Raw genomic sequence first — 18,426 nt, forward strand, 5'->3', positions numbered from 1 at the left:
TATTTTTACAAGTGTGTGAAGGGAAACTGACATTTTGAGTTGTGGTTTGCAATGAACTGCAAAGTTCTGCGACATAGTTAGGGATGTTTTTAGCGTGACAATGTCATTTAGAAATAAATTCTGGAGTAACACCCAAGAAGCTATGATAACACCCATGCTGATTATATATATATATATATATATATATATATATATATATATATATATATATATATATATATATATATATAAACTGCTGGAAGATCTGCGTTCATTCATGTAAAGCTCACTTGGATTTTGATATCTTGGATATCTGAGTCCATGCTGCACAGTGTCCAGTGTTATTGAACCAAACACCATTTCCCGTATTAATGCTCTGATTTCAATTGTGGACGGACATTTGTCTGTGTTTATAGGTATTGATGTTACTGTTCACAAAAGGATCAGGATAGTGGGTTGAAATGATTATTATTTTTTTGTGTGTGTGAATGTTGTTAAATGCAAACAAAGAAGTTTTTGTGTTTGGAAAAATCCATGTCATAGCCCCATCTAGTGGCAGCATATAAATAATGCAGCATATAAGTAATGCAGCAAATTAATGTGGTTCTATCTATCTATCTATCTATCTATCTATCTATCTATCTATCTATCTATCTATCTATCTATCTATCTATCTATCTATCTATCTATCTATCTATCTATCTATCTATCTATCTATCTATCTATCTATCTATCTATCCTCGAGTAAAACTGAGTAAGGAAGAGCAGAAGAGAGACAGAAGAGGGCAGGGAAAGGGCGACTCCAAAAACTCCAGGGACTGAAAGACAAATGTTGTACAAAAAAGAGTGGACCTGAGGTGAAAGAGTGCTGACATGTTTTCTGGGACTCTCTTGGTTCACTTTTCATGTGACTTTTCAATCTTCGTTCAAATGCATTCATAAATCAGAGCACGATTAAGTGGATGACTGAAGTGAAATTACATCATGTTGCTGTTCAGAAAGGGAAAATATATTTTGCAGAATCATTTGTTTTATGTCTCCTGTATATTTTTCTTCAAAAGAAATTAAAGAGATCCTTAACATGTAGTTTAGCTGGAAAATCTTCCATTTTCCTCTGGTATCATTACACTCTAAAGGGAAACTATTTACAGGAATGGGTCTAGCCTGGATTCTCTGACCAGTTTGACTGTCCTGTGCTTCAGTTTGATGATAATCAATGATTTACCTCTGACTCAGTGTTTAGCTGAGAAATGCAGTATGTGGCTTGGCATTTGACCATTACGGATTTTAATTAAACATACAGTATGTTTGGAAACTTTAGAAAACGTTTCACCAGTACATTTGTGCTTCCCTTATTGATATGGAAACTGAATCAGTGTTATCAGACTACATTATGTCATTTTTGGTTGATTTATCACTGACAGATGGAAACAGAAGAAACCAATTGAAAAATAAATAAACTCGTCTTTTTTTATTGTGTTGCTGAGTTGAATCAATGAAATGACATATGGTGTCTCAGCTTGGCATGATTCATCTGTGGTTCTGTGTAGGTAAAATATATTAAGGCTAAAATGTTGATTCAGATAACCTTATGTCATGGCTTTGTCCATTTATTTGAACTCATTGGACATCGGCAATTAAATTTTTTTTTTTTTTTTTTTTTTTTTTTTTACACATTTATAGTCTTTATTATCTGAAAGAACAACGAAAGATAATAAATTAAACATGGATTAAACATATTTGTAGATCTTACAGATGTGACAGGTTTGAACATAATCTATTCATAGGCCTATATTTAAAAAAGTATTTAAATTTAACAAGCTTTATCTAAAAATAAAAAAAAAATAGAAAGAAAAAAATTGTTACCGGACTAATGAATCCGAATCTATCATATAATTGACAGCTGATTTTACCGATCTGTAAAAACATGTAGCTCAGCGTAAATTAAGAATCATAAAGCTCACAATCATCTCTCCTTCATTCACCCCTACTGCTTCTGCTCAGCAGCTGATTATGGGCGTTCACTTTCTTCACCAAACAACTTTTTTCAGGATGTCATTAGCCAATCATGTCCCTGCTGTCTAAGTTTAAAATGCCTCTCCTCTCTGCTGCTGTAAGCGTCTTTTTTGGGTGAAATCGTCGCAGTATGGCAAACGTGTAGGAAGCAGACGGAGGAGGAACCTGGACTCTGTAAATGCGACTTCGGGTCTCTCCATGCAGGTTTCTAGGAGTGCGATAAGTTTATCACTTGGAAAAAACGTTGCCACAGTTTTATATATACCGAAGGCGCCATGTCCTGCTCTACCTGCGGGAGTTTCAGTCTTCGGGGCCTAGTCTCGTGTGATCCACAGCGTCTCCTCCACCATGCCCCGGAGCTTTCTTCATCTGGAGAACTTCAAAGTCATCGGATTAAACTTCCCTCCACACATTTCAAAGTTAAGTGTGACACAGCCGAACTGTCCTCTCACCCAGGTCAGTCTTTTTAGACCGCTTTTCTGACATAGCTCTAACTATTAAATGTTTGAATTAACTTGAAGTGACAATTTTATAACACATTTGGCATGAAGGCAGCTGCTGTATGTAAGGAATTAAAGGAAGGGTATGCAAGTTTGTAAGAATCTAAAGTTTTCATTTTCTGGCTTCCATCAGATGGTTATTGCCCATAACTATGTTAAGAATCATTGTTGAAATAAAAATTATAATAATAAAATATGGATTATTAAAATGCCATATTAGCAAACTTGAATTGTTTGTTGTTATAAGCTTGTGACTGGCATACTGCGGTCAAGTGAGCCGTCATTCGCTTCTCCGTAGTCAAACCAGCCGCCCCTTTATAATGTAGAGCACCCATACTGTGATATTTATGGTAAATTCACTGAAACTGCACAGAGCGAGCTGACATGAAGGATAAACACTTTTCCCTTTTTTCGTCATTCTTTCTCACTTTGTTCAGTATAAAACTCTTACCAGCAGAGAGGAGATGGAAGTTTTACCTTTACATGGGCACAACACATGAAATAATCAAATTGTGTTGCACTGAAATTGTATTTATGTTGACATGTGGTTTTCAGTTTTCAGAATAAAGTGTTACACAACCAGGCCCAAATTCCAGATAAATAATGAAATAAGATTATTGCATGATATTCACAGAACTGTTCATTGTGGATTTTTTATTATTATTTTTTTTACATAAAATGCCTTTTGGATATAGACTGTTCAGTAAAAATGTAACATTATATTAAAAATTAATCAAAATTAAACTGTTTCCAATCACTAATTTCCCTTCAGGTACATTCTAGAGGACCTCAGGTATCTTCTCATAAACTTACAGAACATTTCACATCATTGTGTTGTGAAACAATTCTGCTACAATGTTACAGTGTATGTCGCTCACTGTCAAGTCTGTGCTGTGTCTGAGGTTTCAGATATCCTTATAGGGCTTTCAACTGGCTTTTCAACCTGTGACATTCCAAATCAAGTCAAGCGTAAAGGCAACAAATGACTGCAGGGGACTTGATCACTGTCTTTCAGCTGTTCTCCTTGTTGCACTTAAACAAATTAAAAGTCTGAAAACACTTTGACTGATCATTTCTATGTCATTCTAAATGAATAATCTGACCACTATGTTATCAAGCCATATCATTTGTTGATCTATATACTTACCAAGGGAAGTAGGCTACTTAGTTTATTAAACTACAGGTGGTTACACCTGCCAGCTGATGATTGGCATAGATATTGTGAGGGGAAAAGGTTTATCAAGTTATCACTGATTTACACCAAAATGATCAAAATGATGCTCAAGTGAAAAACACTTGTTGTTTAAATTGTGGTTGCTACAAGTTTATTCTGCTTACTTTTCAAAGTGCTTTGGGGTTAGCCTTTATGGCATAACCGTCTTCCAAGATGAGCTTGTGCATTTCTCTTATACAGTTTCCCATGGATGCTGTCCATCTGGGAGTATTTGGGTTCAATCTTGTAATTATTAGTCTCGCTTTTCACCTAGTCACTATAATCACGTCTCAAGCCCTAGAAAGGAGGTGATTGCTCCATACTCTTCTATCATGTATAAAGAATGGATGACGTGACTCCACTTCCTCCCGCTGTACAACAGTGAAGTCAAAAAATCTCCGATATGGCCTCTGCCATCTTGCACAGGTGATGTCCTTCGGAGCCAGAGTATGCACAGTAGTGAGAAAGAGTGAAGGGGGGTCTTTTATAACCTATACTGCATCCCGCCACCAGGAGGTGATCGGGATGGTTTTGCCTCACTTGTGGGGAGATGTAATCTCCTCCATCTTTGTATACACTCTATGTTATACACACTAACCAGGCCTGGCTAACCTGGCTTCATGGCTTTTGGGCTCACTGTACCCTAATGATTTTTATCTGTATTTTCAGTCATAGTTAGCTTTCACATTCAATTTACGTTATCCTGGTCATATTATTCAATCATTAAGAATAGCTGGCAATGCTAAAATGTATTTATACAGTTTGCAACCCTGCTCATATCCTTGCACTCAGCTAGCGATTCTTTGTATTTAAGCGTATGCTTTTGCTTTTACTTGATATCTGTTGTAGACTGCTAATCATTACATTAATGCATTCTAGTTGCTTCTTATACACTCTATTCTACTCAAGGCTGCTATGTATGCTTTCTACAATTCCATATATCTATTGTGTCTTGATAATAACTATTTTCATTGCTTCTGCAATTGTTCATATTCATCGTATTTTCCTATGAATACATATGCATTGTTTCTGCACTCTTCATATCAGTCATATTCTGGCAAGCAAAACAAATCAAAATATCCAAGCCCTATTAGTGGCCAGTCACGCATATAAATGATGCTGGTGCTGTTTAATGCTAGTGACATCTACCTTTGCTTTAGTATTTCTGATCATGGCTGACCTCAGCAATTATAAGCACCCTCAATGAAAGACATACATGTGTTATCATTGTCTGAGTGACCTAATTGATGGTATTTTCTGTTTGGTTGGACCATAATTTCTTTATGTCATATTGGATGCAATTTAAGTTTGGTCGCTGGACCTTATTTTCTGTTGACCATTTTTAAAAGTTTGGTCTTTTGACCTAAATTTCTGTTCGGTTTCATGAACTTATATTTATGTTCGGTCTTAATTGAACTACATATTGACCTCACATCTCCTGATTGTTGGACTTCATTAGTTCTGGTGTTCATCTCATTTGATATAACCCTCATTTTCATTTCATGGAGTATTGCTTCCCCATATATTTCATTTCAGTCACATCACAGCCTCATACCGGGCATCTTTGCCAACGTTACAGAATTCTTGGCATAAATCATTATAAAGGGTCACCCATAAAGTTGGAATCATTTTATTTTCAGACACAACCCTCTGTTAATGATGGTTTAATTTTCATTGTGATATGTTTGAAAGAGAATAATTAATAACATTTTGAGAAGATATACGCTTTATCTGTCCAGAATAAATCCCGTTGTTGCAATCATTTCATGGAAAGAGGTAAAAAAAAAATGTAATTCCAACTTTATGGCCGACTGTGTCTAATGCAGTTATTCATTTTATAACTGTGTGTGTGTGTGTGTGTATGTGTGTTCGTGTGTGTGTTCGTGTTCTACTTATGCCTTCATTGTCCCCTTTATATATGTGATGTCACTATGGTGTCTAATCACCAAAGACATTTCTCATAATTTCTTAGCACTCTGTGTACATGTCAATAAAATCTTCCACTTAGAAAAACTAAGGCTGTCCTAATTGAAAGCTTTTCCAGGTTGAGCCATACTGTGGTTCATTGCAATTTTAAATAAAATAACTCTGAACCCACATATTATTTAAAGTTAAGAATATGCTGCATATGCTTTACAAGATACTGTGGGTTTTCATTATTGGTTTGCTTAATTGGCTCTATTTGGAAGTACAGGATCAAGTCTATATCTTTTTGAAGATGCAAATAAACGTATATATTATATGAAGCATAAACTTGTATGTCTGCTTGTCTTGTCCTCTACTTCCATATCTGCTTTGCTATTGTAATGATTCAATTGCTTGTCTGAGCAAAAAATATATATAAAAAACCCCAAAACACAAAGACAACAAAAAATAAAACAAAAAACAATAACCAGAGCCGGGACTCAGAAGCTGGAAATACCAACAGTTTATTTCTACTTTTTGTGACTACAGAAATGTTGAAACATTTTGAACACTGAAAAAAGCTGGATGACATCATCACTTGCTTCTCAATTTTCTTTCTTTTTTTTCATTTGCTTAGCAATCACAACAGATGATATTGCACGGCACTGAGAAAGCAGTAGCAAAGCCTGGGAAACAGCAATGACAAATCAAGTCATGAGACATGGAGTTATACATTTGAGAGCAACACTGACAGTATTGCCTCTCTGGCAAACACACACACACACACACACACACGCACACACAGAGGCACTCACACATACATGCACACACACACACACACACACACACACACACACACACACTGGAAACTGAAGAAGCATTGTGAGTTGATAAAAAGGGCAAAAGAAAGAGATTAAGGTTGACAAGAGCACAAGGCTGATGAGAGCAATGATATTTCATTTTGAAATGCAAGTGCAAGATGATCTACAACTGTATTCTATTCCTAAATGTCTATGACAACAAATATGCTTGTTTATCAAAACCCTTCAAGCATCTTTGTATATGAATAGCTGGAGGACACCCCTCTGTGGGTGAGAAACTAGTTCCCCAGCGTAAGAGATCCAGATGATTGTCTTAGGCGCCGCAGTATTGTTATGAGACTTGTAGCCAAGCTACCCATCATATAGGAACTCCTTATGGTCTAAATAAATAACAAAATGGGGAAAAGATAGATTCGCACTGCATCATCCATTCCCTCTTTAACACAGGCCTTTATAACTGTTACGTAAGCACCGGTAAAACTTTTACACTCTCCATTCTGTGACTGCATAACATGCTGATACTGTGCTGTGTGCATGACGGAGAGGAAGCAGTACTAACAGTAAGGCCTCTGACAACCAGAGGGAGTCAAACTGCACCAATCAGTTGCACACATGCATACACACCAACAGGACATACAGATTCTAACAATGGACCAACACATAGTAAAGAAACACATGCAATTAAGCACACGCTCATCCACACACAGAAAAAGAAATGAGCAGGTGATCGTCCCCCATACACACTCACGCTGATTCCTTGGTAAGGTTCTTTGCAGTTTTATTAGACTTTGCTCATAGTCATTACAAGAGTACGTACCAAAAGAACAGATACTAGATGGAGCGAGGCGGCAGTGCCACGGCAATAAAAACAGACCCAGCTCCGTGGCACAGCCCCTGGCAGACCGGCTGCCCAGCCTCCACTCCACCTCACTCTGTGCATGAGACAGCAAAGTGAGCGGGACTTGCAGCCCTCGTTTCAAATGCTTCAGATTGTACATTGAACAGGAGATTCCCCACATGGTAGAGTAAGCTTGTCTACATAGCCCTACGCCTTCTACATTCTATACCCGTGCGAATGGCAAATCAAAACTCAACAAGTCTACCTCACAAATGCCAGTGCTTTTCAACATTATACATATTTTTTTCCAATTTTTGGTTTGTTTTAAAAATCTTTGGATGTGCAGTAATACCCATAAAATAACCGTTTTTTTTAAAAAGTCAAAAGAATAGAAAAAACACACACACGTACACACTGCTTTTTGCCAGCTGTTCAACAAAGTAGCTCCTGTATAACTTTGTCTGCATTGGCAAATCAACTGTCTGGGTTTCTGGCAGTGTTTAAAACACACATTGAAATGCCGGCTAGGATTTAGCTGAAGAAGAATACAAACTACTCCTTTTTATATCTAAGCATGGGAAATAAGGCTGTAACATAAAACTGTCTTTTTTTGTTTGTTTTTTTCAAAAACCTACTATATACAAATCTAGAGTTTCTACAAATGCATAAATTAAAGCAGTGGTTAACCATTACAAAAATGCAATTAAATTAAAATCACAACACAGAAGTAGAGAAAAGGGAAAATATAAACACAATATCACAGCAGTTGGTTTTACCCTGTAAAAGCAATAGTCTACCATCATAATATTGGCATAACCCAATGTCTGATAAAAAATACGCTTCTCCCTCCATCCCTTAAGTTTCATACATCAACCCTGAAACTTGTCCTCCGTGACTTGAATCAGAGCACTTCTGCCAAAAAAAATACAACCAACAACTTCAAAATAGATAATCATACAGCTTTTTGAAGTAACAATAACAGTTACCACATGAGTGGAGTTCTGCCTTACTCACAGATAGACGTCTCAATGCAGAACTCAAAGGAATTATTACTATGAGGTATTCAGAGACATTGGTAAAGACATGCACGGCCAGAGTGCTGAACCTTCCTACACACAGCAGAGAGATGAGGAAGGTTGAGGGGGGAAGGAGGGATGGAGGGATTAAATGGGGCAGGGGAGAGGAGAAACAAAGACCTTTGGTTTTATCTGTAGAAGTGGACAAGAGAAAATTCCTTTGGTATGTTTTCATTGCATGGTTGCGCTGGCGAAAGCACCACGGTGTGATTTAAAAAACAGAACAAAAAAACAATAAGAAAAAAAACAACCTTTTCCTTGTTTCTTCAGTAGTGGCCCTTCTACAGGCTGAGGTATTCACAGAGTCAAAGGTGAGAGGTCAACAGCGGTTTAACACTTTGGTTCAAGCAAGGCACTCGTCCTGGGAGTTTTTAGAAAGATTGCAACACGTCTGCTTCTACTTTCAGGAACATGTCTGCCTATAGTTGAGTCAACAACTCTGCCCATTGCTATGTCAGCTTGTCTGTCTACTATCACATGAAGACGTCTGACCTATATGGTGAATCAATAAAATCAACCTATAGATACACACTAAGAGGCAGGGCCGAGGAGGGTACTGTACCTAGCTCACTTCACATTGATTGTTTTGAATGAAAGGAATACTTCAGACCCAAAATGATCATTTGTATATCAGTTACTCACTCCGTGTTACCCTGAATTCCTGAAGAAGACATTATTTTTCTCTTATGACTCTAAAGTGAACATAAAATCCAAAAACAGAGAAGATTTTGATGCATTTAAGTAAATGGAAGATGCATTAACACTATATAAAAACATAAATTTACAAACTCGTACACAAATTGTGCAGTCTCATGTATCCAGTCATATACTCACTTATCCCCAAACACACTAAAACTTTACTATTTAAATAGTAAGGTTATAGCAAAATGACATGTTTGAGAAGAAGTGACCATACGACTGAATAAATGAGACTTGGATTACACTGCATGATGTGTTTTGATATAGTTTTGATGTTGTTAAACTTGTCCCCCATAGACTTAAACTCTTCAATAATTTTCTGTTACCTGATCTGTTCACTGTGGGGGCATGCGAGAAAAACAAAGTTCCCTTCACAAATTCAAGCTGACACACTGTGAGTAACTGATATAAAAATCAATTATTTTGGGGAGATATATATTCCTTTAATCATTAACCAAACATTTTTTATATAGCCACAATGTCAGCTTTTACATTTTGTGGTAGAAATGAATCCTTTGGTACTGCTACCTAGCAAAAAGAAAGACTGATCACATTGCCAGCGAGTCGGCTGTCCCCCCTGCAGGCACCTGCACGGCCGCTTGTGTGTATCTGTGGCTAGATCAGCATATCTGCCTATAGCTACATCAGCACGACTATCTATGGAGCTGTAATCAGAGCACAGATGAAGCAAGAGCACGCATAGCAGGGGTGCATGGGTTGAGTGCAGGTGGGAGGGGGAGAAAGGGGAGACGAAAGGAAGAGAGAAAGAGGAGATTGGGGGGGAGGGGAGACATACAACATCTTTTAACACCACTCACAGAGGCCGTGCAATGAGAAAAAATCTTTGGTTATCTTTGGTATCATCAAAGTGATAGAAATCACGTATGGAACTTGAGTGAGGTAGCATCTTTGGTTCACACTATAAAACACCAGCAGGTCTTGACACATTTTTTTTGTTTCTTGTCGTCTTTTTTGGTTTTTCTTTCTGAGGTTGAAGAAGCAGCTCCCTCTCGCCTCTCCTTCAGCGCTTGTTCTGATGAATGTAGAGCTGCTAACCCTGGCCATGAGGAGGATGACGGCAAGGGGCCAGCTCAATATGTTTAATGATGCGCCACCCTGGGCCAGCCCTGTGTAGTGCTTTCCTCCTAGTGCTGAAATGCATAGCTTACCAGGGGAGCGAAAGGCAGCGGAGGGGAGGGGTGGGGGTGGAGGTGGAGGAGGGGTCTGGGGATTGGCAACAGGCAGGGTGGGGTGCTTTCGTATTCAGGTGACGAGCTGACATTGCTGTGTGAGCGCCTGAAAGTGATTTGATCATTGATATCATCACCTCTACCCAACATCTTTGATGAGGAGATAAAATCAAGTACAGGGATGCTGATGCTTATTATTTGAGAGGTGACACTAAAAAAAAACCCATCACAGGCCGTCTGTCACAACCACAGCATGAGAGCCAGCAGAAAACACACTACTGACTGGATTAGTTTTTCTTTGCCAGCTGCTGGTATTTAAATACATAAACATGAAATCTGTGGGCATTAGTTATGATTAATGATTCATCTTCACATTTACAGCAACATTCACACAAGTTTTTGCGAAGATATAACTTGAATATTTAGTTTGATTCAAAAAGGCATCTATAAGGCAAATGTTAATAGTTTTAATTTTCAGGGTTGTGTGATATAATATTTCTGTTAGCAGGGAATATATAACTCAAGATGAAGCATAAGCAGTGAGATTCTCTTCTTTGTGGCGCCTCACTAACAGTCTGTATCAGGAGGTAAGGGAGGAAATGACGTACAAACACTCTTTAAGATTATCAGCTACAAAATATACTCTTTGGTCAAATTACTTCATAGCAAGTGGTTGTATTTCTAAGATGCATGAGAGGCTTCAGGGTGTAGAAGGCTTTGGTTTCTCTTGGTTAAATTATTCAACGCTTCAGCATGTTGGAAGAAAGCACTACCATGTGGGGTTTTGTTTTTGGTTTGGTTCAGGGGTATTTTTGGTTTTGGGTTAGCAGTCTACGCATGTCTGTCTGGAATGCTTGATAGAAAGACAGACCGCTGGACAGACAGACAGTCCACCGCCACGATCCAAGCAAGGTTGCACAACAATCCAGTCGCTCCTGTAGGATTTTTTAAATGTCTTTAACGTTGATTGGCCAATCCCACTGGAGCTCCACATTCTGGCTGTTTTTCAAGGGTGTGGACAGCTGCAGATCAGACTGCCAATAGGCTGATTAAAACCTCCATATAGAGACCCATCATTAAAACCAACCAATCAGATTAAAGATAAGGATGGTGAATGATAGATTGATACTGGGTGGGGAAGGGTGTAGTAAAGCTAGAGACCAGTGACAGTGAGTGTGTGGGAAGGGGGGGTAAAACTATAGTCTTTTTGCAGTATGTTACACGTAAATGTGTTGCTGAAACAAACATTTCAAAGCAGGTCAAACAAGAAGTCTTTGGTTTGTTTTTTCATCTTTGGATACTATAAATATCAATATAGTACAGGTTTAAGGGCAAATGTTGCTTCAAGGTCTTTTTAAGTTTCTCTTTGTTTCTCTTAAGTTTTAAAGCTTTTCCACCGAGGTTGAGTCAGTCCATGAGTTGGTCAAATCAGTCCGTCTTCAGGCTTTGGTGCAGGGGCCAGAGTTGATCGGGTGTCCGGAGCCGTCGTCCACCCACTTGTCTAGGCTCCGGCGGCGTGCGTTCATAAAGAAGTTGCTGACCGTGGCCAGCTCCAGGCCCAGCTGCTGGGCAATGGTGATCTGCAGCTCTTTGGATGGACGCTTGTTCTCCTTGAAGATGGCGTGGAGCGTCCGCCGCTGCACATCTGTGAACACCAGCCGGGGCTTCTTGGAGACGCTCCCCCGCTCACTTCTGCCGTGGTCTTGTTCCTTACGCTTACATGCTGAGGAGGATCCAGAAAAGAGAGAGAGAGAGAGAGAGAGTTTGTGAGTGAGGACAGAATATACAAGAATTATGACATACATGACAGTGTACTATCCATCACACATTTATCTTGAATAAATCCAGGAACTGACCCATGAATTATCTCAGTGGTTTCCTGTCATAAGGTGCAGGATGTGAATAGTTGATTATTGAGTCTCATTCCAGGTTGGTGGTTACCAACCTGGAATGAGACTCAATAATCAACCAAAAAGCGACTCGTGGGTATTATCTTTCTACAGAATTGCATGCTGCACCTTTTAATATTAAAGTCTGTCAGCATTCTAACAGGGACACACTGTAGTAACTATTTAAGGCCAATACCAATATCAACTCAACTCTGAAATAATTGTTTTTTTACACAAATGCAGGCCCGAAAAAGATTAAGCTTTTCATAGATGCTTATAGAAATATTTTTATTTTACTTTTATGACATACAGTATATTATATTGCTAATATGACAATTGTAACATGTAACATTATCCTACAGGCAAAGGCCACAATCCTAAAATATCAGCAGTAAAAGTAATGTTTGTCTGATACCAGCAGTAGTAGAAGAAGCAGTATTTGTACTAATACCACACTGCATAATTACTCCACTACAAGTAAAAGTCCTGCATTCAAAACCTTACTAAAAGTAACAGCATCAAAATGTACTTAATGTATCACAAGTCAAAGTACTAATGCAGAATGACTCCACTCAGATTGTTACAGAATGTATTCCAAATATATTATTCATATATATTATTGGATTATAATTATTATTAATGCATTTATGTAAGCAGCATTTCAACATGAAGGTAGGATTTGGTCCGACTACTTACTATACTGCCATGTGGTTTAATTTATGAGAATGGGCAATGATTTTAAATTGATCACCTTTTTCATGATAAATCTTAACCTGAAAAGTTACTAGTAACTAAAGCTGGCAGCTAAATGTAAAAAGTACAATATTTACCTCTAAAATGTAGTTGAGTAGAAGTATAATGAATGTATACATACAATGGAAATACTCAAGTACAATTTTCTAAATATATGTACTTGCTCACTGCAAGCATTTATTGTCTTGTGCATCTAATAATGATACTCTCCCTGGTTTAACTTGAGTTAATTAGTGCAGCTTCGATATGACCAAGAATGCTGCCTATATATACTGGATCATGTTGAATGCAATGCATAGAGTTGACAGTAGCACTCTTTCTGGTCTTAGCAGCACCCCTCTTTAGGGTATCTGTCAGCTGTAACTTTGTATGGAGTCTGCAGTTTGGAAGCAGTGCTACTTTTATACAATACACCAAGATGCTCTTTAACTGGGCAAACAGTGAGGATGCATGGGATTTGATAGCGAAATTAGACCCTGCTGGTCCACGGACCAGAGCAGGAGCTCCGCTACTTCCAGACAGGAAGTCGGCCAGCCGGGGAACAATGAGTGCTGTCCGCGGTGCTGAAACAATGCCGCTATATAAACTTGTGCGGTGAAGACTACAGAACAGATCATATTTGGAAAAAAGAACTTAGGAATCCGTTTGACAGTTAGCACACCGTCCCTTCATATGATCTCGCCATTTCATTTATTTATTTTTTCAGCCACATCCACCCATCCAATTTCAGGTTCAGCAGAGACCAGGAGGGGGCAGACGCGGGCTGCTGGAGCCAGGCCCAATGTGGACTCACCGGGGAAATGAATGAAAGGCATATTCTAACCACAAAGCAATTCTTAAACCAGAGATTATTAATTTTTCAAAATGCACCTCATAGGGTAAATAAAACATTTTGTTTAGAAAACCTCAAAACCAAGTAGGCTAATGCACGAATAAAAATCTGAAATAATGGTAGTAGCCTATACAAAAATTCGAATAAAATATAGAAATTATGTGCCAAATTGATATTTGTAAGTTCATCAGTGTTTTACAAAAACGACCAATAATTCTATATTACATAAGGCTTTTATAATTGCGCTTATAGTGGCTTATTACATCGGTCGTACAATATTTTTTTTCATATTCAGTTTTGGATGTAACACTCTATCACAACCTTTCAAATTAAAAGCTTCAGTGAACATTAAGCTTTATTACAGAGACACTGAATACAATAAACGTATTTATTAAATGAGTCTAAAGCTGTTTCCACCGATCACATTGTAACCTGGTTGTAGCACACACACTGTCAGGTGTGTGGTAAAGTACAGTGCATGACCATAAACTGGAGTATAATTGTGAGTGTGAGCAGCCCGGTGTCTCCAGTGCTGGTAAATATTAACAGAGAGCCGGATCACTTGGTGTAAAGGCTGCTATAAATCAGCAGCAGTGAAGGCCACTGAGACAGCAGGAGCCAGCACACAGCGGCCCCGGCCCCGGTGCAGCAGGCCCGGCCAGAGAGCCCGCTTTCCCAGGACCAGGGGGACATACAGCGGCCTCGTTATCACGCTAATCACACACACATACACACACACTGCTGCTGCTCCAGGCTAATCATTACAAACACACAGATAACTCTACACACACTGGGCCTACAGACACTGTGTGACGATAGTCGGCATTTCATAATCTCACAGAGAGAACAACAAACAGACCTCTGTGCTGCAAATATTCAAGCCTCTAACTATTCCCGCGGGACTGTTGGCAGGTAATACTCCCAATTTTAAATCAAAACACCAGGAAAAACTATAGACATTGAATATATCAGTAATTGCAGCTGATTTACTGAGTTTAAATTGATCTGTTATTTCTAAATGTATTAATTATATCCTCTGTCAAATCTGCCTTATTCTATTCTGTTCTATTCTATTCTATTCTATTCTATTCTATTCTATTCTATTCAAGCACATTCAGATGGGTAATTGAATACGTGGGAAAAGCGAGAAAAGGCCCGAGATTAATTTCAGAAGCCTAAAATCAATAAGTATATCACATCTACTTCAGCTCACGATCACATATCTGGTTCACCTAGGAACGAATGGATCAATAAAATGGCGCTCAGCCATTCTCCAAATTAATTTAGTTTTTAACTGTACATTTTTTAAAATAATAATCCAGCAAAAAGCATGAATTATGTCAGGTTTCTGCTAGACAGGCTGTGTATTTGTACTTTAAAATTAAAATTCTTTTAAAATTATTATTTAAAGTTGAGATAAAACATGGGACAATGACAATAACATGTTCAAGAAAGATGAATGCGAAAAATGAATAAACACGTCTGAAGTAGACATAAATTTTCCCAGAAGCCAATATGAATTTATCTTCCTTAAAAACAACAACAAACAAACCATCATTAATACTCATCAATATACTACTGATCACATGTATGAATAAATGCTGATCAGATACAAAACCAGCTTCAGATTTTTTTTCACTAATTTGCAAGTTAGTGATAAAATCTCATCTTCAACACACACACACACACACACACACACACACACACACACACACACACACCACCACCACCAGCAGCAGCAGCAGATGGGAAAACTGAAAAGTAATCAATTGCGATTACACTCATGTGCACACGCCCGAGCATGCACTCCCACTCTCTCGTGCACACACACACACACACACACTTACGCAAAATCACGCACTTTCCATGTGGCCGCAGCCTCACTTTTCAAAAAGCCAAAAAGCCCATTTGTAGGTCATTGATTAGGCCTATAAACGTTAAAAAAAATCCATTGGGTTGTCTGTGAACGCGCACGTGCAATACGGGCCCCAATGCGCGCCCTAATTGACTCGTGCGTACCTCAGGGACAAATTAATACAGAGGTCTATCAGTTAATTAGAGAAACCTCAGCCAAGGCAGGGTTAGTTTACGAGCAAAACATAAACACATGTTCTCTATTCTACTCTACTTTATTCTATGCTGAAATAAAGAAACAAAGTGAAGGAAAGAGCTCACTCCAGTGACTAAATAATCAATAACAACAGCTTTACCTCGCATTTAAATATGTTAGTTTATCACAAACTCCAAACAACACGTGTACGCACACTTTTCGCCCTCTCTCTGTTTACACCAAGGACAGCACCAAAAAGGCTCATCGGTTGCATCTACACCAAAATAAACACATTCCTAACGATTTCTGGGCTAAGGATCAGTTTACGCACACAGTCCTGCGGTCGATATTTTGAGGTAAAATGACATGAGCACTTGTTTCACACAACCCCCAAAATCAGTGTAGAGACAGAAAAGGGATGCGTATTGATATCAGTCGTTTTGGTGCACGAGCATCAGCTTTGTGAAGCACTTTTCAACACAACACAGTGTGATGTTTGGACCTCCCCTTCAGACATATAAAGGTCTAATTTGGAGGCCTTATCTAAAGAAACAGCATTAACCAAACCCTGAGGCATCGAGCATCTTTTATTATAAAGGTGTCATTTCTGGAGATATTGTGATATTATCCGCCTAGAGGGATCATTTGTCCATGAGTGCTACCCTGCTTTGGTTTTACATTACACTTAGATTGTTGGAAAATGTTTATTTTTTCTTTCTGTTAAAACAAAACGACAATATTAGTTTTGGCCCCCAGCCCACTTGACCCTTTGCTGACTATGAGGTAGCATTCAGGGCTAATGGTCCTCTGTGTGAGCGTCTGTTTGTCTCAGCAACACACTCAGAAGATGAAAACAAAAAGGGGGCTTTACCGAGGCTTCGCTCACCTGCGAGCCTGAGCGCACTCATGCGTTGGAACTCAGGCTCCTGCAGCCATTTCCACATGCGGCGGAAGGTCTCTCTACCGGACTTGAGTTTGGACCAGGGTTTGGGGTTTCTCAGCAGGTCGGACAGGGTCCCTTGGGACCTGCACAGGACCCGCTGGGCAAAGATGGCCTGAGGGATGCTGTAGCGCTTCAGCTCCGTGGTGATCCTCTGCGCCACCTCTTTGGTATTCACCTCCTCCATCTGGCCCCCAGAAACACCACCCCCTCCACCGCCGCCCCCTTGCTGCCCGGGCCCGGAGGCCTGCTCCCGGCTGTTCCCCAGCCCCTGGCCGTGCCCCTGTGCGCCAAGGTGGGCGTGCGGGTGGTGGTGGAGGCCGTTGATTTGTACCATGCCCGGCGACGAGCTCATGTGCTGCTCTGTGTGTCTGCCGAGCATGGCCGGGTGGTGAGCCTCGAACCCGCTGGGGGTGAGCATCTTCTCTCCGGGCATGGCGGCACCGGGGTGAGCGTAGGGAGGGATGCCGGCCTGGGACGTGTGTATGCTGGCCAGACCGGAACCAGACAGCGGGGACAGGCTCTGGCCCATGCAGGGATCCTTGTGATGATATGCGGGATACAGACTGTTCATAGGCGCCAGACTCCGGTCCTCGCGCATCAACGTAAAGCTGCCGCTAACATTCCCGGGGATCCTCTGGTGCGGATGGTGGTGCGGATGATGGGGATGGTGGTGGTGGTGGTGATGATGGGGAGGAAACTTGTCGGACACGGTGGAGATGGGGGGTAAGGGCTGCAGGGGGGTTAGGGTGGTGTAAGTGCTGCTTGCACTCATGCCAGGGGGGGCTTCGCACATGCTGATGGCCGGGTGCAGGTGTCCGTGGTGTCCGGGGTGATAGTCTCCGCTGTCCAGCAGGGTCGCCATGCCCATAGCGCGGTGGCTGAGACCCCGGGGGCTCGGACGGGCATGCGGACTGTGGCCACTCAGCAGCTCCCCGTGACCGGCCACGGACTCATGGCTCACTCCGTGCAGGTCGCCAATATTCTCCATCGACAGCTGGGCGTTCATGATCCGGGCAGCGCTGTGGACAAACCATCTATGTGATCTAGCTGATGTCCAGAAGTCCTCACGTCCAGGAAAGTTCAATTCTCTTTTGTTGCTTTTTTCTTTGCAGCAGCCTGCTTCAGCTGTCTGTCCTGATAATCATATATATATTCTCCTACCTCTGACGCTGTCCTGCACAAACTCCTTCCCCGAATCCTTTTCTTCTTCTCGATATTTTTCTTGTTTTTCCCCCCTTTTTAAATTAATTTTCTGATTCTCTTTATAATTCAAGCCCCCCCACCGCCAACCAGCTGTCCTTGCGCTCCGGTCGGGTGCCGCGCCATCTCTCTAGTTGTGTGTCTCCAGCCCCTGTTCCACCGCAGCACAGATCACTGTCTGCACATGCGCACTGCGAGCACCCATCTCCTCCCATACTCTCTCTCTCTTTCTCTCTTTCTCTCTCAAACACACACGGGCGCACATACCGCCCCGTTGCTCTGACGTCAGCTACCTTATTAAGGAAGGGAGGTATCAAACCACCTGCTAAAAGCTTCTCTCCTGATATCCACCTTAACTGACATGTTAAACATGCAAATAGACAGGATGTGTTATAAAACCTCACAGGGTCGACTCATAGAAATGAACTGGATGTAGCTCCTAATGTTTGATTGTTTATTGTTATTAAGAAAACGTTTCATTCATTAGCGCTATAATCAGGCTTAAACACCAGTCCTCCTTAA

The 18,426-nt window shown here is 40.3% G+C and overlaps 1 protein-coding gene across 2 annotated transcripts; it reads right to left on the bottom strand.

Annotated features, from left to right (window-relative positions):
- Positions 1 to 6,120: 6,120 nt before the first annotated feature.
- onecut1 (one cut homeobox 1) lies at positions 6,121 to 18,058 on the bottom strand. 2 transcript variants are annotated; one of them, XM_059355633.1, is made up of 2 exons: positions 16,648 to 18,058; positions 6,121 to 11,960 (listed from the first exon to the last, which is right to left on the bottom strand). In XM_059355633.1, the coding sequence occupies exons 1-2, from the start codon at positions 17,708 to 17,710 to the stop codon at positions 11,677 to 11,679; spliced, it is 1,347 nt and encodes a 448-aa protein (XP_059211616.1). In that variant the 5' UTR covers positions 17,711 to 18,058; the 3' UTR covers positions 6,121 to 11,676. The 2 variants fall into 2 exon arrangements, with proteins under 2 accessions (XP_059211616.1, XP_059211615.1); XM_059355632.1 differs by having other exon boundaries at positions 16,633 to 18,058.
- Between the last annotated feature and the right edge of the window lie 368 nt (positions 18,059 to 18,426).

This window comes from Centropristis striata, chromosome 2 (assembly GCF_030273125.1).
Source record: "Centropristis striata isolate RG_2023a ecotype Rhode Island chromosome 2, C.striata_1.0, whole genome shotgun sequence".
NCBI classification, from domain to species: Eukaryota; Metazoa; Chordata; class Actinopteri; order Perciformes; family Serranidae; genus Centropristis; species Centropristis striata.

Excerpts from the sequence above, each read along its gene's own strand:
- onecut1 (XM_059355632.1), bottom strand. The coding sequence starts at position 17,710 with ATGAACGCCCAGCTGTCGATGGAGAATATTGGCGACCTGCACGGAGTG. Across the intron at positions 11,961-16,632 it reads CGCAGGTGAGCGAAGCCTCG|CATGTAAGCGTAAGGAACAA; the intron begins GTAAAGCCCCCT and ends GATCCTCCTCAG.